Raw genomic sequence first — 24,128 nt, 5'->3', positions numbered from 1 at the left:
TTTTTTATAAGGAACATCCTGCCTTTCTTGATTAAACCCCACACCTCAGAGATGAACATTCGAGTGTCCAGATGGAGAGGCTCAGCTGAACTTACTCTCAGAGTCCTTTCTCTTAAGATTTTAAATCCTATAGCTACCTTAATATCCTGGGAACACTACTCCCAAGATTTAGTGTTCTGTAGATAAACTATCCATCCCTGGATAGCAGAACCAGGGCAAGTCTTTTGGATATACAAGAGGCTGCTGCTAAGTCGCTTCAGTCGTGTCCGACTCTGTGCAACCCCATAGACGGCAGCTCACCAGGCTCCGCCATCCCTGGGATTCTCCAGCCAAGAACACTGGAGTGGGTTGCCATTTCCTTCTGCAACGCATGAAAGTGAAAAATGAAAGTGAAGTTGCTCAGTCATGTCCGACTCTTCGCGACCCCACGAAATGCAGCCCACCAGGCTCCTCTGTCCATGAGATTTTCCAGGCAAGAGTACTGGAGTGGGATGCCATTGCCTTCTCCATACAAGAGGCTAAGTGTAGCAAAAAGAAAAGAGAATGATGGATGGGGTGAACGATCTGATTTACAAAACATGTTAGCTTCTTCAGAGTTATAGGCCTTGTCCCATCCTCACTCTACCCAGATGATGGGTACCATCCTAGTGTCACTCATCTAGGAATGTGCATATAGACATTTTGTTACCGCTGAGTTTAGACCCAAAAAATGAATGATCCAAGAGAAAACCCCGTTCCCTTTCCCACCCTAAAAGCAGCCTGAAACCTCCTGTCATAGTGCTGCCCAAAGGTTTGTCTCCTTCCTGGGTGGTAGAAGTTTATAATGATTAACCTCTTGGTGGAAAACATATCTAGTTACAGTAATATGGCTTCACAGATCTTAACAGAATGACTTTAATTCATCAAGCCTACCAATGTGTAAGGTAAACATTAATGATAAGAATTATGACACTCCTCAATTGCCAACATGTTTTACTGCTTTTTGGCATCAAGCAGTTTTAATTTTTTTCATATATGTTACTTATTAAATGATAGCTGACGTCAAACTTGGTAGCCTTAATATATAGGTCCATGGGTTTAACTTGGCTTCACATTGTAATCACCTAGAGAGTTTTCTTAAACCCATTGTGCCCTTGGCTCATTTTCTGAAGATACTGATTCAATTAATATAATGGGAGGCCTAGCAATGGCAATTTTTAAAACTCCAGAATTGAGCTGAACATTAGGCAAGTTTGGGAACACGTTTATTCATAGTATTGTATGTGGCAGTGTGCCTCAGACTTGAAGGTGCATACATATCAGCTGGGGCATCTTGTTCACTCTCAGATTTTGATTCCGTAGGATTGGGGTTGGAACTGAGATGTTATACATCTAGCAGGCTCACAGGTGATGCTGACTTTACTGGTCCTTGGACCACCTTTTGAGTGGCAGGAAGATAAGCATACTGTCTGCCTTTTAAAAAACACTAGCTAAAATGAGTCAATTTACTACAGATATGAGACCATAACAGATTCATTCAAGAAACTGATATCTTCTGCATCCATAGTGACTGAGATAAGCTGTTGGAAATGAAATCAGGTTTAAAACATGATCTGATCCAGTGTTCCTCAACAGGGTAGTTCATGGCATTCCGGGCAGGACAGGTCTTTCTTGTGGGATTTCTCCTATCCTGCCCTTAACGGCATTTTTGGCTTCCCGGTATCACATGCAAGTAGCAATACCTTATCCTTAATACACTCTGGAGGTTGGTTTGTAATATTCATAGGCCAGTGACTTGCTGAGCATTTAAGCATTTTTCAAGGTAATCTTGCAAGAAAGCGTTGTATAAAAACAGATGAAGTGAGAGCTACCTTAATTGAAACTGGAATTCTGTCCACCGTAGTACCCAGCACCTCCATTGGACTTGGCTGGGATTCCTGGGGCCTTTTTTGGAGCCCCAGAGTGCTGTTTTCCACACAGGGGTGAGAACCAGACTCTGAGAATTTATGAGATAATTTCCTTTCAGTGATTATTTGCAAGACTTTATATTTCAGACTTTGATTTTAATTTAATAATCAGCCACAACATGCTGCTTATTTACTTCTGATAAGATCTACCATTTTTCCTCCTAGAATTTCTCCTTCAGGCACTTTCCTATGAGTTGATTCACTATGGTCACATTTTAATTATTTCAACCCTAACATTTTAAATTTCAAAATTTATGCAGCATTTATTTGCATCAGAGCAAAGAGAAGAAATTATCAAAAGTGCAATAGATCATGCTGGCAACTATATAGGTATTTCATTGCGGATCAGAAAAGAGCCTTTAGAATTTGAGCAATATTTGAACCTTCGATTTGGCAAATACAGCACTGATGAATCCATCACATCTTTAGCAGAGTTTATAGTCCAGAAAATATCACCTAGACATTCGGTAAGCTTACATGTTAAAAGTAAAAGTTTGTTCATCTGATTTTGACGTTTTTCTTCAATAGTTTTTTAATATATTTCAATTTTGTTTGAAGGAACCTGTAAAAAGAATTCTAGCGCTTACAGAAACATGTTTAGTAGAACGTGATCCAGCAACCTATAATATTGCAACATTGAAGCCCTTAGGAGAAGTAAGTTTCAGTAATAGTTTAAATGAGGTTTCTTCCTGTTGATATATTAGAATAATTTTCTTTCTGTTTTAATATTTTTTAGGCCTAAAGAATAGGAAACAATCTGTATTTAATTTTTCATTGTATGTATTGATCGTAGAACAATGAATATTGCAAAATTTGTTTTTCAGGTATATAATGAAAACTTAATTTATTAAGTATTACATGAAAATGTGAATGAGACTTTTAACAGCTCTTAAATTCTGATATTATAACCAAGTTATGTTTTTAAATATTGACTTTTGTCAACTAAATGATGTGTAGTGTTTCTAATGGAATACCATAAAACTAACATCTTTCATGGAACTTGTTTCTTGTGTTCCCTAGGTGTTCGCATTGGTTTGTGACTCAGAAAATCCACAGCTTTTTACTATTGAATTTATAAAAGGCCAAATACGGAAATACTCTTCAACAGAGAGGTATCTTTTTTAAATTCATCTAGTTTTTGAGATCTTAGTATGTGCAAGGCAAAGTGCTTCATCAAAGAGGAAAAACAAAGATAAATTTTATCTAGAACTTTAAAATGATGTAATGAAGGAAAAGACAACTTTATTTTGCTGCATGTTTGAAATATCCTTCATTTCGTTTTCAAGTTTCGAAAGAGAATGGTTCAGTTCAGTTCAGTCGCTCAGTCGTATCCGGCCGGCTGTTTGTGACCCCATGAACCGCAGCACACCAGGCCTCCCTGTCCGTCAGCAACTCCCAGAGTCCACCTAAACCCATGTGCATTGAGTCAGTGATGCCATCCAACCATCTTATCCTCTATCGTCCCCTTCTCCTCCTGCCCTCAGTCTTTCCCAGCATCAGGGTCTTTTCCAATGAGTCAGCTCTTTGCATCAGGTGGCCAAAGGATTGGAGTTTCAGCTTCAACATCAGTCTTTCTAATGAATACGCAGGACTGATCTCCTTTAGGATGGACTGGTTGGATCTCCCTGCAGTCCTAGGGACTCTCAAGAGTCTTCTCCAACACAGCAGTTCAAAAGCATCAATTCTTCAGTGCTCAGTTTTCTTTATAGTCCTCACATCCATACATGACCTCTGAAAAAACCATAAAAATGGTTACTTGATATTAAATCAAAGGATGGAAAATAAAGTATGTTTCTGAAACTTACACTTTTTAAGTATTTAAAAATAATACCTTTCACTTTGATTCTTAAATTGTTTGGATGATGGTAGCCAGTTACTTTGATAAAAATGCACTCAGTGCAACTACCACATGGGAAAACAACTAAACCTGTGTGCAGGTTTTGTGTGGGTATGTTTTAAACTCCTTTAGGTGAATACAAAGGAATGTAATCACTGGAGCATATGGTAAGAGTTTGCTGAGTTTTGTAAGAAACTGCCAAACTGTATTCCTAAAGTGGCTCTACCATTGTGCATTCCAACCAGAAGTGAATGAGAGTTCCTGTTTCTCCACATCCTTATCAGCATTTGGTGGTGTCAGTATTTCAGATTTGGCCATTCTAACACTAATGTTGTGGTATCTTGTTTTAATTAGCATTTTCCTGATGTTATATGATGTAAAGCATCATACAGGACTTTGGATCATTCTTTTTCCTTGTTCTTTCCACTTTAATTTTGTATTGGGGTATAGCCAGTTAACAAAATTGTAATTGTTTCAAGTGAACAGCAAAGGATTCAGCCATACGTATACATGTATCCATTCTCCCCCAAACCCTCCTCCCACCCAGGCTGCAGGATCATTTTTTTATTGGGTTATTCTTTTTATTGTTGAATTTTAAGATTTCTTAGTATATTTTGGGTAATGGTCCTTTATCAGATATGTCTTTTTTAAATATTTATTCCCAACTTGTGGCTTGTCTTTTTATTCTCTTGATGAAGTTTCTTGAATAAGTAAAACTGTAGAGAAGCAGATAAATGGTTGCCTGAGGCTAGGGAGTTTTTTGCAAATGGGCACAAGGAAACTTTTTGGGGTGCTGGAAATGTATAAAAACTGAATTGTGGTAATGATTGTACAACTGTATAAATTTATGAAAAATTACCAGACTCTACATTTTAATTAAATGACTTTTGTGATTTGTAAGTTATCCCTCAGTAAAACTGTTAAAGATAATCTTAAAATTAAAAAACAGGAGGAAGATGTTAATGATCCATTCCTTTAGTAATTTGAATATGATATTAAACAGAAAAGTGAAGATAAAGTATTGGATGTCAGGTTCTCTCCTGCCACTTCTCTTTAGTACTTCCCTGGTACCCAGGGTGCCCCCCTGAGCAGGTTACCTTCTAAAGGACCTATGCTGCTTTCTAAATGAAAATCTCCCTAGATTATCAATCCTAAAACCTTTGTATTTTTAACTTTGCTTAGAGATTCCTTATTAGCAAGTTTGCTGGATGGAGTAAGAGCCTCTGGTAACCGAGATGTTTGTGTAAAAATGACATCAACTCATAAAGGTCAGCGATGGGGGTTACTCAGCATGCCTGTCGATGAGGAAGTAGAGAGCCTTCATCTCAGATTCTTAGCTACACCTCCAAGTAAGTATTGATTTAAATATAATTTCATTTCCATCCATCTACTTAACAATAAATAAACATAGTGCAGACCTCTAAATCGTTTTGAATCATTCATTTCCTTACAGATGGCAACTTTGCAGATGCTGTGTTCAGGTTCAACGCTAACATTTCATATAGTGGAGTTCTGCATGCAGTGACGCAGGATGTAAGACAAATTGTATCATAATTTGTTCATTGTCATTAATTTTTGGTATAGAAACTCTTTTGAAATACTCTTCCTCACCTAGGGTCTCTTCTCAGAAAACAAAGAAAAACTGATCAATAATGCCATAACGGCATTATTGTCCCAAGAAGGGGATGTTGTTGCTTCAAATGCAGAACTTGAGAGTCAATTCCAGGCTGTGAGGAGGCTTGTGGCTTCCAAAGCTGGTTTTCTAGCTTTTACTCAGCTTCCAAAGTAAGTTGCCTTAATTTTTTTTCTTTTAATAAGAATTTGAAAAAGTCAAAATAGCAAAACATCAACAAATTTACCTCTTTATATCTGATTAAACTTGTTACTTTTTAATATGGTGAGATAGTAGTTTCTATTCATGAGATATAGAAAAGCAAGATGAATGAATGGAAATGATATTGCTGACTCTTATGTATACATTGACCCATGATATTACTGACTCTTGTTTTAGTGAATTTGAATGGGATGTTCAAATTCAAGCCTTTTAGTTTTAATCAACCTTCAAGCCCCCCATCAAAGGAAAAAAAATTATGAAAACTGTTATGTTCTAGATATGGGATTCAGAATATTTAATTGCTGTAGTAATGTAGTAGAAACTTAAAATAACTTAGTATGTTATGTTTTTATAATAAAATAATAGAATGACGCTCTGGTGTTGCTACTTTACACTGTTGTTTTGTCCCATGAGGTTTCGGGAGCGTCTTGGAGTGAAGGTAGTAAAAGCACTCAAGAGGAGCAACAATGGAGTAATCCATGCAGCTGTGGATATGCTCTGTGCCCTCATGTGTGTAAGTACTGGTGTTTTTCTCAAGGAAGCTGATTCTAAGTGACTGATGGTTTAAATTTCCACAAACCTAGATTTTATTGTTTCAATTAAATTCGATGTTTTTATATTTCCTAACTTGCTCTTACAGCCATTTACTTATACAAATAAACATTTGTTTAGCATAGCCTATAAACTAGGCACTGTGCTGTTTACAAAAAGAAATACCATGATGTTAAGACAGAATTCCTCCCTGAAATTGCTGGCAGTCTAGTAAGGTAGGCATGTGTATATAACTATATACATAGTAGGGGCCATGGGATCCCTAAGAAGCAGCACTTGATTCTGGTTTTGTGATGAGAATATAAAAAGGTTCTAGGTTAGTCTTTATGGGATATATTACACTTGATCTGAATCTTAAGGGGCAGGTAGATAATTTCTAGTTGCGAGAAGACTTTCCTAAGGAAGAGTAATTCAGTTCAGTTCAGTTCAGTCGCTCAGTCATGTCCGAGTCTTTGCGACCCTATGAACCGCAGCACGCCAGGCCTCCCTGTCCATCACCAACTCCCGGAGTCCACCCACACCCATGTGATGCCATCCAATCATCTCATCCTCTGTTTGCCCCTTCTCCTCCTGCCCTCAATCTTTCCCAGCATCAAGGTCTTTTCCAATGAGTCAGCTCTTCGCATCAAGTGGCCAAAGTATTGGAGTTTCAGCTTCAACATCAGTCCCTCCAATGAACACCCAGGACTGATCTCCTTTAGGATGGACTGGTTGGATATCCTTGCAGTCCAAGGGACTCTCAAGAGTCTTCTGCAACACCACAGTTCAAAAGCATCAATTCTTCTGCACTCAGCTTTCTTTATAGTCCAACTCTCACATCCATACATGACCACTGGAAAAACCATAGCCTTGACTAGATGGACCTTTGTTGACAAAGTAATGTCTCTGCTTTTTAATATGCTCTCTAGGTTGGTCATAACTTTTCTTCCAAGGAGTAAGCGTCTTTAAATTTCATGGCTGCATTCACCATCTGCAGTGAGTCCAGAAAAATAAAGTCAGCCACTGTTTCTACTCTTTCCCCATCTGTTTGCCATGAAGTGATGGGTCCGGATGCCATGATCTTAGTTTTCTGACTGTTGAGCTTTAAGCCAACTTTTTCACTCTCCTCTTTCACTTTCATCAAGAGGCTCTTTAGTTCTTCTTCACTTTCTGCCATAAGGGTGGTGTCATCTGCATATCTGAGGTTATTGATATTTCTCCAGGCAATCTTGATTTCAGCTTGTGCTTCTTCCAGCCCATGGTTTCTCATGATGTACTCTGCATAGAAGTTAAATAAGTAGGGTGACAATATACAGCCTTGGCATACTCATTTTCCTATTTGGAACCAGTCTGTTGTTCCATGTCCAGTTCTAACTGTTGCTTCCTGACCTGTATACAGGTTTCTCAAGAGGCAGGAAGAATAATTAGCATATACAAAAGTTTATTTGGGAAGCGAAAAATAATTGAATATGACTGGATCATAACGTATGAATGGGGCCACACAGGTTTAGTAGTTACAGCTAGAGATGTGTGCAGAGACCATCATAAAAAGCCTTTGTATCAAGGAAGCTAGTTTTGTATGCTTTATAGTAAAGAATAACTGATTTGTTTCAACAGAGAAGTGGTAACATGTCAGTTGTGGAATTTTAGAAAATTCATGGATGGTATGTGAATTATAGATTAGAGGTCAAGTTAGAGGCACGGAGAGCAAATTATCATGTAAGAAATGAAGTGCTGAAGTAGGATGGACTAAATGCACATTTGAAAGTGGTTTTAGAGGTAAAACTCTAACTTGCTGACAGCTTGTTGTGGGGAGAAAGCTGTAAAACTTTGAAATTTTTGGTTTATTTCAATTTTGTGTAGAGTATACGTTCCTTATAGTAAGTATTTTAGGCAGATTTAGTGGTATATATACATTAAGCATAAGTAATCACTTGAATGTGTTAGTTGCTTTGTTGTGTCTGACTCTCTATGACCCCATGGACTGTAGTCCGTCAGGCTCTGCTGTCCATGGGATTCTCCAGGCTAGAATACTGGAGTGGGCCTTTCTTCTTCAGGGGATATTCCCAACCCAGAGAATGAACCCAGGCCTCCTGCATTGGAGGTGGATTCTTTACTGTCTGAGCCAGCAGGGAAGCCCTTGTATAAAACCTTGTATAAAATCACTTGTATAAAACCTTGCATTTATTCCCCAAAGTGGATTTTATTATCTTTATTAAAAGTATTCCATTAAAGAATCAGTGAAGGACTTCCCTGGTGATCTAGTGGTTAAGAATTCGCCTGCCAATGCAATGGACTTGATTCAATCCTTGGAAAGGGAAGATTCCACTTAGCTGCCACAGGGCAGCTAAGTCTGTGCTCTACAGTTACTGAACCCCACACTCTCTGGAGCCCGCAAGCCACAACTGCTGAAGTCCGTGCCCCCTAGAGCATTATCTTTACTCCTAACTATCATGCTGGAATCCTTTTTATGCTCTTAGTTTATTCCAGCTGTCAAAAGAGAATCATCTCGAGACAAGGAAGTATTTGTTGCTAATATTAGTACTTACTTTAAAATGCTAAGTTTATCGTTTTAAATTTATATTATAAAATTGGGGGAGGTGTTATTTGCTTTTTAATAAAAAGAATGGGTGTTACTTGCTTTTTAAGAGGGAGATCTGTGACTTATTCTCTCAAAAGTACCCTGTGCAGTACTATCTACCCTTACTTGTTAGGCAAATTATCCAGTCTCATCAGACCCAGGAGAAGTCATTTCCTCCTGCTTATCACAAGTTTCCTTTCTGCCTTAAACTTGAAGGATGTGGTTTTTAGTTCTTTCAGTTGTTCAGTGAGTACTCTTCATAAATAACTTTTATGTGATGCAACTGCTTATGAATTTATCACTGTTTTTAATCAATAGCCCATGCATGATGACTATGATTTAAGACAAGAACAGCTAAACAAAGCTTCTCTTCTCTCTTCAAAGAAGTTTCTGGAAAACTTACTGGAGAAATTTAATTCCCATGTGGTGAGTTAAAGTTAAATTTGTCTTAATGAGTGATACCACACAGATTGAAGCTATTCTGGAAGTACAACATGGACAGTGTTTGTTCTGTTTTGTTTTAAATTGTAGCCCTGATTTCAATATTGGTTTACAGTTCAGCTTGTTCACTTACTTATTTTATTACTATAAAATAGTGTCTTAAGACTATTTAGTTATTTAGGAAAGGATAAATTGCAAAGCCTTTAACTTTTTAGTTATATCCCAGATTTTTACTTTTCTACTTGCTTTAAAAATGTCATTATGAAATAATTTGCTTTAAAAAAGGCTAATAAAATCTTTATTCCTCAATCATTGGTTGACAGTTTTGGAGATGGGCAATCTATAACATCTAGAAGGAATATGAACAGATTGCTAGAGCTTTGCAGGTGTTATCCAAGATTGCCTTTTATACAAATATACATTAACATTTATCATACCTGTTTGAGGAGTCTTGGTTATTTTCTTGAAATTTGACTGAATCTTAACTGTTTTCTTTTTGAGATAAGCACTAGATATACTACATTAGTAAAACAAGTACTGCTTTGAGTAGTACTCATGTTGAGAGCACTTTAAAACTTATTTTGGGAAATTAAATGTTTACTTCTAACATAATAAGATAACAGGAAAAACCCCATTATTAGCTGTGTTTTAAGTGAAGCTCCCTGCACTAAGCCAAGGTAATATGTTTGTTTCAGGATCATGGGACTGGTGCGCTAGTTATTAGTTCACTCTTGGACTTCCTTACTTTTGCCCTGTGTGCTCCATATAGTGAGACAACAGAGGGGCAGCAGTTCGATATGCTCTTGGAGATGGTAGCATCCAATGGAAGAACACTCTTTAAACTCTTTCAGGTGAGAGCTTACACTTTTATCAGGTAACAACTAATCCGCGAGAACCACTTTTCGGTCAGTTTATTTTTAAAATAATGTATAAGTGCTTCTGTGGTAATCTAAATAAATACAGCCTAGTATGTTATTGTATTAGAATATGTCACTGACTTCTTGATGTTTCACGTAGAGCTCTATTGATGGCTTTTGATCAATATTTGACTCTGTTGCCCATCTTTTCCATCTTGAAAGTAGTGAAAAACTGACTTTTTTCCTGTGGTCAACTCAAAGTTCTCTTTTCTTTATAAATTTCCAAATATCAAGGTGAGCTTTAGCAGGGCCTTTCATGAGCAATTGAAAACATTTATTTCATATAATGCCATCATGTTTATTATGTACATGTCTATATATGATATTTATGTTTATAAATGCCTATTTCTGTTATGTTAATATCATAATTATTTGATATTTATCATTCCAATAAGTAGAATATATATAAGTATTCACATTAGTGCTAGCTGTTTCTACTTCTGTAAACTCTTTGTTTTTAGTATCAAAGCTATATTATAAGAATACCTAAAATTTTTAAACCAGACTGTGAACTGACTTTGAGATGTAGCTTTTTATTAATTTTACGGCTTGAAAGGGTGAAAGGGTTTCACTTTCAATTTTATGGCTTAATACCTTGCATAAAACTGTGTATCCCTCTGAAGAGCAACCCCTAAATATGTTGGAATAAAACTCTTTTATTCTGTGATACTTTTTTTTCCCTATTTTAAAGCATCCTTCCATGGCAATTATAAAGGGAGCTGGATTGGTTATGAAGGCAATAATAGAGGTGAGAAAACAATTTTGAAAGTTCAACTTACTTGAATGTTAACTGGCTATTTTAACTTGGGCTGACAAAGTTACTTTCAGTCTTTTATGGGAAGTATGCAGTATTTCTGGGTAAGAAAAGTAATTTAAAATGTTTATATTCCTTTTAAACTAGTTGTAACAACAATCGTAAATAATAAACTAAGAACTTAAAGTTCTTAAGTAAGTAGATTTAGAGCAAATGAATTTTTCTGGTCCTCCATTATTTGTTTTATTTTAAAAGAAAAGTTAGCATTCTTTCTTCCTCTCTCTTGGTGGTAGTGGTGATGGTATTGAAACTTCATTCAGGTACTAAGTCTAAATGGAAATCTATTAATGGAGTTAGTTTATAGCCAAGTAGTATTAAATAAATATTGTAACAAAAACTTCGTCATGCTAACCTGCATATATGTTTAAGCCCCAGAGATCAGGACATGATATTGTTGGACAGGAACTCTTGCTTCTTCAGGATAGTTGCTTTAGCCTTACCACCTGGTAGCTCAGGTGGGAAAGAAAGAATCTGCTTGCAATGTAGGAGACCCCAGTTCGATTCCTGGGTTGGGAAGATCCCCTGGAGAAGGGACAGGCTACCCATTCCAGTTTACTTGGGCTTCCCTGGCGGCTCAGATGGTAAAGAAGCCGCCTGCTCTGTGTGATATGGGTTCGATCCCTCAATTGGGAAGATCCCCTGAAGAAGGGAACGGCTACCCACTCCAGTATTCTCACCTGGAGAATTCCATGGACAGAGGAGCCTGGCAGGCTACAGTCCTTGGGGTCACAAAGAGTTAGATACAACTGAGCGACTTTGTATAAATAGATAGATAGATATTTTTTAGAAGATGAGATTGTGGCTATTAATATGAGCTTATATTACTGGATGTTTACAATATCAGTCTAATGGCTTTTGAATTTTTATATACTTTTGTTGTCATAATTGGATAAAATGTAAGAGTGCTTCCTTTGTCAAAAAACTCTGCCATTATAGTTCATAAATATAACAAGTAGCTAAATAATAAGCACAGTATTAGTATACTGTTAAACAGCTATTGAAAATTATATGTAGACTTAGATTGGTTGGAACATCAAAGTTTATTTGCATTTTTAGTGTATACATGAAATAAAAGTGAATTGTCCCCCTTTAGCTAATGGGTTCTATGCTTAATATTAGTTTCCAAAGTAAATGCCACATCTCTCACTTACAGAGCTTGACGTTGCCAAGGACAGTTAGGACCATGAGACCATACCAAAGAGTCTTCCTGGATTTGATCCATTAATATATTGCCATTCATTCAGAAATATTTAGTGAATGCCAGATATAACCAAAAGGCCATTTTGACTCAGTGCAAGCCACAGGTGTCAGATTCCTAGCCAGTTACTAGAGCAGTGTCTGTGTAAGGGAGGCTTTTTTAATTTACACCGAAATCCTGGCAAGTATCTTAAGTTGCTATTTTCTGATTGTGAAAGCAGTGTATGATCTTTTTAAGAAGTGTTGGATTTTTTCAGAAAAAACACAAGGAAGAAATAAATCACCTGTATTTTTACCATCCAGAGACAACAGCTGTTAGTTTTCTGGTGAATTTCCTCTCAGACCATGTTCAAAGTTATATATGTACATATACATACTATGTATATTTATATACATACTACATTCATTTGTATCAAATGACATATGTACATATTCATACTGCATGTACATTTGTATACTTCTGAATCTTCAGTTATACTATATACTTGTACTTTTTTTCAGTAACATTGTATTTTTACTTTTTCCACACATCTTAAATATCACAGTGCTTGCTTAATTCATAGCTCTGTTTATCTTTGATTAGTAGTCCTATCTATCCTACCCTTTTGTGAAAGTAAGTCTAAATAATCAGAGTGAAATAAGAATACAAAGAACTACTTCAACATCACATCATTCTTTTTAAAAAAAATAAAGAATTGTATTCACCATAAAAGTGAATATATCTTTACCAACAAGAGCAAGCAGGTTTGCAGATGCCTTTGGTAGGAGTTACTGATTTCTGTAAGTCACCTCTCCCCTTCATTGGCTGATATATACTCAAGGAATGAACCTAATTTTAAAGTTAAACAATGTATAATTCCTGAGATAACTATATCTTGAACATTAAAACCTTATTCCAAAGGCAAATAATATTTTTAAATGACTTATAATATTATTCACCTATGTTATTTTCGGAAAATTGGAGTTGCATATTTAATTTTTATTATATTGTATACTGAATAATTATTTTATCTAGAGATATAGAATTAACAAAATTAAAATAGCTTGCTTTAGATTGTTGCTTTAGGGATCATCTTACCCTTTTTCCAAAGGAAGGTGACAAAGAAATTGCTACAAAAATGCAGGAGCTTGCCCTAAGTGAAGGTGCCTTACCTCGACACTTGCATACTGCGATGTTTACAATAAGCTCAGATCAAAGGATGCTTACGAATAGGTAGGTTAAATTTAATTTGTTATCAGTTAACTTGTTTAGAGAAGGGGTTCAGATATTACATAAAACAGTGTTTGGATTACACAGATGTTTCATTTTCTTTTGATTCACCTAGTTCTTGTCCTTTCCTTATGGAAAGATTGTACCCAAAAGATCATTGTCCCTGTCCCTGCATAACTGGGGAGGAAAAAAATAAAACTGCTTTTTTCCCCCCACTCTCTGCTCATCAAGTTCTACACCGCGTAGTCATGGGACTGGAACATGGAAAAGAGTGCTTTGTAGCTTATGAAACTAGAACCACATGTCCCCAGGGCGTTTCTCCTTACATTTCCTCCTGGCTATCTTGTATGTAGATGACCCACCTAGTGATTTTTAAATAACTTTGGTCTGTTAGTTACTCTAAGAATACAGAAAACTTCATTATCTAGCCAGCCTTACCTAATCAAGCCTATCCTAAATCTCTTGCAGTTAAACAATTTTCCTTTAGGCAAATCATCTTTTTTATAAAAATCCTTCAAATATGAGGAAACACACAAATCTGTTTATTCCCTGCTGTATGAATTCCAGCTCTTTTAATTTTTCTTTATAATTCCTGATGTAATATTTTAATCATGTTCTTTTTGGCTTTTTAAAATAATAGTGTAAATTGCTGACTTATGCTTACTATAAATTTCCTTTATTTATCACCTATGTTTGGTTATTGCCTACTGTAGTATGCTGCTCTGCCAGTAGTTTTCTGTTTTTACTATTATGAGAAGCTATCTGCACCCCTTACGTGAAAATACTAGGCATAAAAATAGTCTTCAGTGTTGCCTGTGTAAACAAAAAGATGTAAAAAGAAGGTTATTTCCTTGATAGCCATATATATTTGCTAAGATATTACATAGTAGAGACTATTTAATATCTTATGCCATTAAACCCCTGTGTTAGCCCTTTCCTGTTTGTTTTACTTTTTATTAATCAATCAGTTTAATCAATCAGTTGCATTCCCTACTGTGATCAGTAACAATATTAAAAAACTGTCAAATTATAATAGAAATACTATTTATCATTTGCATTGCTTTATCTTTTATAAATTGCTGCTATAAAATGTTATCTCTAATTAAAATCTTTTAGAAATCATTGATACTATACTTAGCAAATGACAGTGAAGGAAATTATGTGTTATTACTTCAGTATGTTAATAGGCTTCCAGAGAGACATAAACCGTTTTAGTAGTGATTTTTGTTTTTTTGGTGGCAGAACAAAGCACAGTTTGGGTTTTCTTATTAAACTGCTTTCTTGTGGTAGTGTAACATATATGCCCTTAAGTGGTTCTTTGGTCATTCCCCTCACAGGATTCATCCTCATTCTTATTGCAAATGGCAGTTGAATCCCTACCAAAGCATATATTTTATTCATCTCTGGTGAATAAAATATATTCCCTATTTACGAGAAGCTTCTGGTCTGGGTAACAGATATCATCATGGGGATTAAGATTAATAAATGACTAAGTCCTAGATTCAGCATGAATCTTAGATTTTCACTTTGAATCAAAATATACTTTTAGCTCAAAAGTGCCTTTTAAATCTTTGTTTAGACTTCAAAACTGAAAATATTTTCTATCTCTGACCTTGCCAGGAAGTATGTATTAGAACATAGTTGACTTTTGTTCATGTTCAGAATTCCAAAGAATTCCAGAATGATGTGATCACTATAGCAGGACTTGTAATACAAACTGTTTATATTATCAAGTCGAATTGTTTCCCTAACTCATATATCTCAAGTTAAGATATTAATTTTTAGTATTTAACATCAGAATGATTTTCTCCTTAATTTTTATTGGAGTATAGTTGATTTAGGGTGTTGTGTTAGATCCCCATGTACAGCAGAATGACTCAGTTATATATATATATCCCCTCTTTTTTAGATTATTTTCCCATATAGGTTATTACAGAGTATTGAGTAGGTAGAATTTTTGTTTTTTAACTGTAGTCTTATTTCTTACATGATATGTTGTTCTTAAAAATTCCTTTTTGTTCTAGCTGAGATAAAGCAGCAAACCTTTCTCAACGTCTGCTTTTTTCAGACAGCTAAGTAGACATTTAGTCGGACTCTGGACAGCTGATAATGCAACTGCAACAAACTTGTTGAAACGCATTTTGGTAAGTCACTTGAATATATATTCTTACCCAATAAAATTTCATTGATAAGTTAGTTATACGATTAAGAATTGGGTGGGTTTTTTTTTTTTAGTTTATCGTTTTTTTTTTAATATAATATACTAATCAAAGGAGTTATCATATAATAAATGTTATCCTCAGTAGCTAAATCATCAGTTCAGTTCAGTCGATCAGTTGTGTCCAGCTCTTTGCAACCCCACGGGCTGAGACATGCCAGGCTTCCCTCTCCATCACCAAACTCAAAGCTTGCTTAAACTCATGTCCATCCAGAAGGTGATGCCTTCCAACCATCTCATCCTCTGTTGTCCCTTTCTCTTGCCTTCAAAGTTTCCCAGCATCAGGGTCTTTGCATAAGGTGGCTGAAGTATTGGAGTTTCAGCTTCAGCATCAGTCCTTCCAATGAATATTCAGGACTGATTTCCTTTAGGATTCACTGGTTGGATCTCCTTGCAGTCCACGGGACTCTCAAGAGTCTTCTCCAACACCACAGTTCAAAAGCATCAATTCTTTGGTGCTTATCTTTCTTTACAGTCCAACTCTCACATCCATATATGACTACTGGAAAAACCATAGCTCTGACTAGATGGACCTTTGTTGGCAAAGTAATGTCTCTGCTTTATTAATATGCTGTCTAGGTTGGTAATAACTTTTCTCCTAAGGAGCAAGTGTCTTTTAATTTCACGGCTGCAGTCACCATCTGCAGTAATTTTGAAGCCCAAGAAAATAAAGTCTCTCACTGTTTCCATTGTTTCCCCGTCTATTTGCCATGAAGTGATGGGACTGATGCGATGATCTTATTTTTCTGAGTTTTAAGCCAACTTTTTCGCTTTCCTTTTTCACTTTCATTTAGAGACGCTTCAGTTCTTCTTCCCTTTCTGCCATAAGGGTGGTGTCATCTGCATATCTGAGGTTATTGATATTTCTCCTGGCAGTCTTGATTGCAGCTTGTGTTTCATCCAGTCCGACATATTTTGCATGATGTACTCTCCGTATAAGTTTAATAAGCAGGGTGACAGTATATAGCCTTGACATACTCCTTTCCCAGTTTGGAACCAGTCTGTTGTTCCATGTCCAATTCTAGCTATTGCTTCTTGACCTGCATATAGATTTCTTGGGAGGCAAGTCAGGTGGTCTGGTATTCCCATCTCTTGAAGAATTTTCCGCAGTTGTTGTGATCCACGCAGTCAAAGACTTTGGCATAGTCAGTAAAGCAGAAGTAGATGTTTTTCCGGAACTCCCTTACTTTTCTTATGATCCAGTGGATGTTAGCAATTTGATCTCTGGTTCCTCTGCCTTTTCTAAATCAAGCTGGAACATCTGGAAGTTCACAGTTTATGTACTGTTGAAGCCTGGCTTGGAGAATTTTGAGCATTACTTTGCTAGCATGTGAGATGAGTGCAATTGTGTGGTAGTTTGAACTTTCTTTGGCATTGCCTTTGTTTGGTATTGGAATGAAAACTGATCTTTTCTAGTCCTGTGGCCACTGCTGAGTTTTCCAAATTTGCTGGCATAATGAGTGCAGCACTTTCACAGCATCACCTTTTAGGATATGAAATAGCTCTACTAGAATTCCATCACCTCCACTACCTTTGTTTGTAGTAATGCTTCCTGAGGCCTACTTGACTTCACACTCCAGGATGTCTGGCTCTAGGTGAGTGTCATACCATCGTCGTTCTCTGGGTCATGAGGATATTTTTTATATAGTTCTTTTCTGTATTCTTGCCACCTCTTTTTAGTATCTTCTTTTTCTATTAGGTCCATATACCATTCCTTCCTTTATATTGCCCATCTTTGCATGAAATATTCCCCTGTTATCTCTGATTTTCTTGAAGAAATCTCTAGTCATACCCATTCTGTTGTTTTCCTCTATTTCTTTTCATTGATCACTGAGGAAGGCTTTCTTATGTCTTCTTGCTATTCTTTGGAACTCTGCATTCAGATGGGTGTATCTTTCCTTTTCTCCTTTGCCTTTACCTTCCTTTATTTTCTCAGCTGTTTGTGAGGCCTCCTCAGACATCCATTTTGCCTTTTTGCTTTTCTTTTTCTTGGGGATGGTTTTGATCACTGCCTCCTGTACAGTGTCATGAACCTCCATCCATAGTTCTTCAGGCACTCTGTCTATCAGATCTAATCCCTTGAATCTATTTTTCACTTCCACTGTATAATCATAAAAAATTTGATTTAGGTCAAATCTGAGTGGTTTTCCCTACTTTATTAAATTTAAGTCTGAATTTTGCAAATAGGGAAGTCATCTGAGCCACAGTCAGCTCCTGGTCTTGTTTTTGCTGACTGTATAGAGTTTCTCCATCTTTGGCTACAAAGAATGTAATCAATCTGATTTTGGTATCGACCATCTGGTTATGTCCATGTGTAGAGTCGTCTCTGTGTTGTTGGAAGAGGGTGTTGCCCATGACCCATGCATTGAGTACTTTGTGTACTCCAAGACCAAATTTACCTGTTACTCCAGGGATCTCTTGACTTCCTACTTTTGCATATCAGTCCTCTATGATGAAAAGGACATCTTTTTTTTGGTGTTATGTCTAGAAGGTCTTGTAGGTCTTCATATAACCGTTCAGCTTTTTCAGCATTAGTGTTTGAGGCATATACTTGGATAACTGTGATATTGAATGGTTTGCCTTGGAAACAAACAGAGATCATTCTTTTGTTTTTGAGATTGCACCCAAGTACTGCATTTCGGACTCTTTGTTGACTGTTAGGGCTACTCCATTGCTTCTAAGGGATTCTTGCCCACAGTAGTAGATACAGTGATTGTCTGAATTAAATTTGCCCATTCCAGCTAAGTCATTGTATTAATTTATTTGGTATTTGAAGGCTAGATTTTGTGTGTGCAGTTGTTTTGAAAATGGATTGTATATCTTGTTTTTTTTTGTTGTTGTTTTTAGCCCCCAGGCTTGCTGGCATACTTGGACAGCTCTGATCCAGTTCCTGAGAAGGATACTGATAGGATGCATGTTAGAGATAATGTGAAAATAGCAATGGTAAATATCCTTGTCCTAAGTGTTTTTTCAGTATGATGGAGTACTTTTTTGTGAAACATTATTAATTAATAGTGTTCCTTTAAATTATTACTATTAACAGCTTTACTGAAGTAAAATTTACATCCCCCAAATTTTACCTATTTTTAGTGTACAGTTCTGTAATCTTTAGAATTAAGCAGTTATCACCATAATCTAATTTTATGAATAGTAATTATCTTGTATTTTTTCCTCTAACTCAGCATATAGGCACATTAAATAATGGATTTTTAAAAAATTTGTTTCAAATGTATAAAGTGATATTAACACATAATATATAATTGATAAATGGTGAAAGAGGCTAACACTGAAAAAATTAATCTAGGTAGGGCTTTTATTCCTTTACAAAGCAGTCTTAATTATGACTGTTGGCTATCTTTGAGAAAATTACTCAACTTTCAAGATATGCTGTTGTAATGATGTCATATAACAATTAGAATGTGTTTGTTTCCTTTCTTCACCTCATTTCTCTGTCTGCACCCATCTCCCACTTAATATCTTGCTATCCCTCTAAAAGTATTCATTTTGAAAAATAGAAAAGTTAAGATTTCTTGGACAAAATATATAATTTGTTGTGGAAATGTTCACTTTGTTTTTCCATTTTTTTTTCTGAGTGTTTAATCGTGTAAAATAGTATCTCACTCTAATTATATTTTTAAAATAAATTCACAAATATAGGACTGTAATCGAATTCAACATTATTTAATAGGATCAGTATGGAAAATTTAATAAAGTTCCAGAGTGGCAAAGACTAGCTGGAAAAGCTGCTAAAGAAGTTGAAAAATTTGCCAAAGAAAAAGTGGATCTTGTCTTAATGCACTGGAGGGATAGAATGGGCATTGCACAAAAAGAGGTAAAAATAAAGTCTTCTTCTGAACTTCTAAGACTTCCATGTATCCTAGGTTACTTCAGTTGTCACTGTTCATAGAGATGGTAGTCAGATACTTCTGACGGAACACCTGAAGAAATGTCACCTAGTTCTGATTGTATTTTATATAAATTCTTAATTCATAGTTTCATGAATCAATGGTTAGGATTTTAATCATTTGACATAAAATTCCATTCTTGGGCTTCCCTGGTGGCTCAGATGGTAAAGAATCTGCCTGCAGTGCAGGAGACCTGGGTTCAATCCCTGGGTTGGCAAGATCCCCTGGAGAAGAGCATGGCAACCCACTTCAGTAGTCTTGCTTGAAGAATTCATGGACAGAGGGGTCTGGTGGGCTCCGGTCCATGACTGTGGAGCCTTGCAGGCTCTAGTCCATGGGGTCACAGAGTCGAACATAACTGAGCAACCGCCACTTTCACTTTCACTTTCCACTCTTAATTTTTCTTCCATAACTTAACAGTTTCCATACTTCTAATTTCATATATATCCTTTTCCTTCCTTCTCTGAACTTTGTTTTGTTAACTATTCAAATAAAATGGCCCTTCTTGTTTAGCTTTTTTGAGACAAGTATTTTGAAAATAAGATTAACATTGTTAAATTTACTGTATGTACTTAAATTTCATTATTAGTTCCTCAAATCAAGGTCAGGTCTGAAACAGTTTGTTTCATTCTTCAGCATGTAGTATGTGCTAGAGAACCTCATCCAGTAATGTTCATCCTTCTAAGATGGAATGTACAGTGGTTGAAAATGGTTTAAGGTTTCATGGAGAAGTTGACTTGATCTCGGATTTTGTTGACCACATTTATATTCTTTCTCTTGAACCATCTGTTTATTTATGGTAGCTGTTTTCTTATTCAAGGAAAATAATATGTTTCTAAAATAGGTTTCTTAACGAATTTCCAGAATGTCTAAACGTAAGGCACCAGGTGCACCAGAACAGAAATATTATTGTCTTATGTGTCTGTCTGAAATTGAGACCAACATTCAGTTCTTTAGAACGTGAGCACAATGAGTTAATGTTAATTTGAATGAGTGACATATCATTATAAAGAATCAATAGATAGGCTTTCAAATGTCTAGGGTAGTAAAAAGACTGAACTTTGAATTGGTTAACCTACATCTGAGCCTGGTTCTGTCACTTACTAACCCATATGGTAAGTTAACGGTTTTCAGAATTTTACTTTCCTCTTTCTTAAAATCAGAATAGCAGTACCTCTTATCTCTGTCCTTTGAGGTTGCTTTGATGTACAAGGAAGTTAGTATTAAAAGTATGTATATAAAAGGCAATACATGTCATGATAATATTGCTGTAGCATTTGAAAATATGAAAGGCTTTACATATGAATGATTTTCACAGTTACTAAAAATAGCAAGCTTCTGGGTTCAGGTAGTTAAACCCATTGCTGAAGTAATAGTTGTTTCAAGCTGTTGAGTGTAATTTTACAGAAAATAAGTTTTTGCATCAGATTTCTTACATAACATTTATCCAGTATAAAATTGAACACAAAGCTATTTTAGCTAGAAATGTGAATGGCATCTATTATTTAAAGATAAGAATTCAGATGGAAAAGAAATATTTTTATTTTCAATAATGTTTTATCAGTCAGTTGGTTTCATTTACATGAGATATTATCTAAAGTGCTGAGCAAATAATGACACCAAATATTAATATGCTAGTCAGTAAGTTATTGTGGTAGTAAACTAATTATTTCTCCCTGAGTACTGTTTTCAACATTAATTTCTTTATGAAACAGTGAATAATCTTTGTGACTACTTTATTCATGGAAATATTAATATCAAAATATCTAATTAATGAGCTTCAACTAAAGTCTGAAAATTATTGTCCAGATTAACTATTTAGTCTTAAAATGACCTGCATTTCTTATGTAATTAGAATGTTTAGGAAGTCAGTTCAATTTGTAGCTGATGTTCTGTGTTGGATTAATAATAACCTTTGGCTAATGTATAGAATTGATTTTTTCTTATTTATGTTATGTAAATCTGTTTACAGTTTAGGGGTTTGTTTAGCCACTTAGAGCTTTTAACCCAAGTCTCTAAATCAGTCAGCTTAGTTTATGACGAGCTGGTTGTCCTTTTTCTGCATAGTGTTTACATTTTTATAATTGTAGACTCCCAGCTTTTTGTCCTGAGGGCAGGGGAAATGGAAGATAGTATTACTTAATTAGAGGTTTTAAGAAAGGTTTGTCCTTAAAACTAAAATTTTGAGCTACTTATATACTGTATTCAAATCACCTAACATTAGTTTTCATGATAATGCATAGAATTAAAATTTGTAGGAGTATTTCTTTAGTCAATATGTTTTATATTTCAAACAGCATTTACTTTTTAAAATTTACTACTTTGCCTTTATTCTTTCTGTGATACCTACTCTGTTTTATTGGTTTATTTTATATGGTTTGCCACTTCCTTAATGAAGTTACTGACTTTGGTGTTTTAGTCTATGCTACTTTCTACTTTTAGCTTCTGTCACGTTGACGATTAGTATTTCATGATTGAAATATCTACATATTTTACTTGGAACAAAGATTCTTAACCTTCAGACTTCCAAAAAATCTTTGAAACCTTCCTCTCCAGTTATAAACCTTATGTATGTGCCTTTCTGTGAAATGGGACCATAATTCTCAGATACATTTATGACTGCCTAAAATTTGGTTCATAGACTTTAGAGAAGTAGGTGGGCCTTTAGTCCTAAAGATAATTTGTACAGATGTCATCCTTGTGGAATTTGTGTAATAGAAACAGTGTAGAGATACAGGCTCACTCATTTTTATTTTAAAAAAAATTTCCCCCCCTTTTAACAATTAATTTCAGGACAGAAACAATATGGTGAGTTTAAGTCCCTGCTACATGTGTGAAATGACTAAACTGCCTGGTATGTGAAGTTGTCTTAGATATTCTTGGTTTAGTAAATTAATTCAAGTTTTACTTCACATGTGTATGAATATAGTGACTTAGTTTTTGTCCATCAGCTATTTCAATTTATACTTGTTCCTCTTGGCTTTGGTAGCAGTTTAGTAACCTCTACTCTTTTGTGTTTATTGTTTTGCTGTGATATGATTTTTATATTAACTGCATGTAAATGTTTAAAATAAGTCACCTGTTTTTGACTGTTATTAACAAAATTTGGATTTGAAACAATAACTTCAGGCTACATGGAAACTATTTCAGCAACACTATAGTAATATATGCTGACAAAGTATTATAAATACATTGTGATATAATCTCATATTCTATATTATATTTTATAGATTCTATCTCATTAATTTTGTCTCTGCCAAAATTTGATAATGGAAATGTTTCTCATCACTTACAAAATAATGATAGTCTCACTGAGCTTATTTAATAGTTCCTGATTGAGCACTATGACATTTTTTTCTTTTCCAGAATATAAATCAAAAGCCAGTAGTTCTTCGAAAGAGAAGACAAAGAATAAAAATAGAAGCAAACTGGGATCTCTTCTATTATAGGTAAACTTTAGGCCTCTTTTCCAGTTTTTAAATTTAGCATTGGTCTTAGAAAAATCATGACAGTTTTTTGTTTGTTTGTTCATTTTTGCCTGAATGCAGTGCTTTATGCTGTAGGTATTTTTTATGCTATCAGGGTTAAGAATTATAGCTGTCAAGATTGGTATGATTAAAAAAGAAAGATTGGTATGATTAGTGATGCTTTCATAAAATTAAGACTTTTTATAGAGTGTTGGTAGTCTGATGACCCAAAAGAACCTTTAGAATTATTAAGGCTTAGAGAGGGTTACTTTAAAACACACACTTTATTGTGGCTTAGATATAACTGTAACTTCTTTAAGCCTTGTTGGAAATACAGTCTTAAAAGAGCTGGATGATGAAAACATAAAGAGACTTGTGGGAAATGGACATCCAGGGAGCTGACCTCATATACTGTTCTAGCCTTTTTAATATGGTAGCATCTCTCCCCATCCACTGTTTCATCCCAACACCCTCCATCTTAACACCCTCCCCACATAGTCACAGTTAGACACACACTGAAGGACTTTGAAACATTTGGCAGAGTTTGCAAAAACTTTTTTGAGATAATTCATAGTACTCAGTCCGGAAGCTACTATTGATTATATAGGGGAAGTTAAGTGCTTTAGAATCTTCCCACAGTACTTTATGAGTGTAGTGTGTTTATAATATGGCCTTAAAAATATTCCTTGGTTTTCTTCTTCTGGAATTTCTCAGTTGTGTTGTCCTCTCTAAAATTCCCTTGAAATTCTGGTATCAGACTTTTTAAGATGATTGCAGGTTAAAAGTGAATGGTAGGAAGCCCACCCACCCATAGTTCAGACTTGAATTCGAATTTATTATGATAGTTAAATAATTCCAGGAATAAAAGAAAGGTATTTTGAAAATATCCATCAGAGGTTGGCAGTTTAGTAGTATTTTTTCTTGGATAGTTTGTAAGGTTCTAATCTGGAATGTTGCTCGTCCCACACATTGCCACACTCAATTATCCAGAAATTCTTATCCCCAACCTGTAATGTCATATCTGTTTATAATTCTTTTCTTTATTTATATTAGCAATAAATATTAAAATTAAAATATCAGTTCCTTGTTTTGAAATCCATACAGATTTGTTTTATGGTTTAGCTTCATTTTTCCCCCGTATCATTTTATAATGAAAACTTTCAAATGTACAGAAGAGGTAAAAGAATTTTGCAATGGGCGCTTATATACCTGTGACTGAAATTTTACTAT

At 35.4% G+C, this 24,128-nt stretch overlaps 1 protein-coding gene across 2 annotated transcripts in view; it reads left to right on the top strand.

Moving 5' to 3' along the window:
- DNAJC13 (DnaJ heat shock protein family (Hsp40) member C13) overlaps positions 1-24,128 on the top strand; it is a 158,751-nt gene that overhangs the window by 55,487 nt on the left and 79,136 nt on the right. For both annotated transcript variants that reach the window (XM_004003339.6, XM_042237066.2), the window contains exons 7-21: positions 2,207-2,413; positions 2,505-2,600; positions 2,967-3,058; positions 4,966-5,132; positions 5,237-5,316; positions 5,399-5,568; positions 6,032-6,131; positions 9,048-9,155; positions 9,866-10,021; positions 10,779-10,835; positions 13,190-13,311; positions 15,377-15,452; positions 18,374-18,469; positions 19,215-19,358; positions 22,798-22,880. In XM_004003339.6, coding sequence (XP_004003388.1) covers positions 2,207-2,413; positions 2,505-2,600; positions 2,967-3,058; positions 4,966-5,132; positions 5,237-5,316; positions 5,399-5,568; positions 6,032-6,131; positions 9,048-9,155; positions 9,866-10,021; positions 10,779-10,835; positions 13,190-13,311; positions 15,377-15,452; positions 18,374-18,469; positions 19,215-19,358; positions 22,798-22,880 — 1,754 coding nt within the window. The remainder of the gene's footprint in view (positions 1-2,206; positions 2,414-2,504; positions 2,601-2,966; positions 3,059-4,965; positions 5,133-5,236; positions 5,317-5,398; positions 5,569-6,031; positions 6,132-9,047; positions 9,156-9,865; positions 10,022-10,778; positions 10,836-13,189; positions 13,312-15,376; positions 15,453-18,373; positions 18,470-19,214; positions 19,359-22,797; positions 22,881-24,128) is intronic.

Source organism: Ovis aries, chromosome 1 (genome assembly GCF_016772045.2).
Source record: "Ovis aries strain OAR_USU_Benz2616 breed Rambouillet chromosome 1, ARS-UI_Ramb_v3.0, whole genome shotgun sequence".
Taxonomy (NCBI): domain Eukaryota; kingdom Metazoa; phylum Chordata; class Mammalia; order Artiodactyla; family Bovidae; genus Ovis; species Ovis aries.
This window is presented reverse-complemented; position numbering and strand designations above follow the sequence as displayed.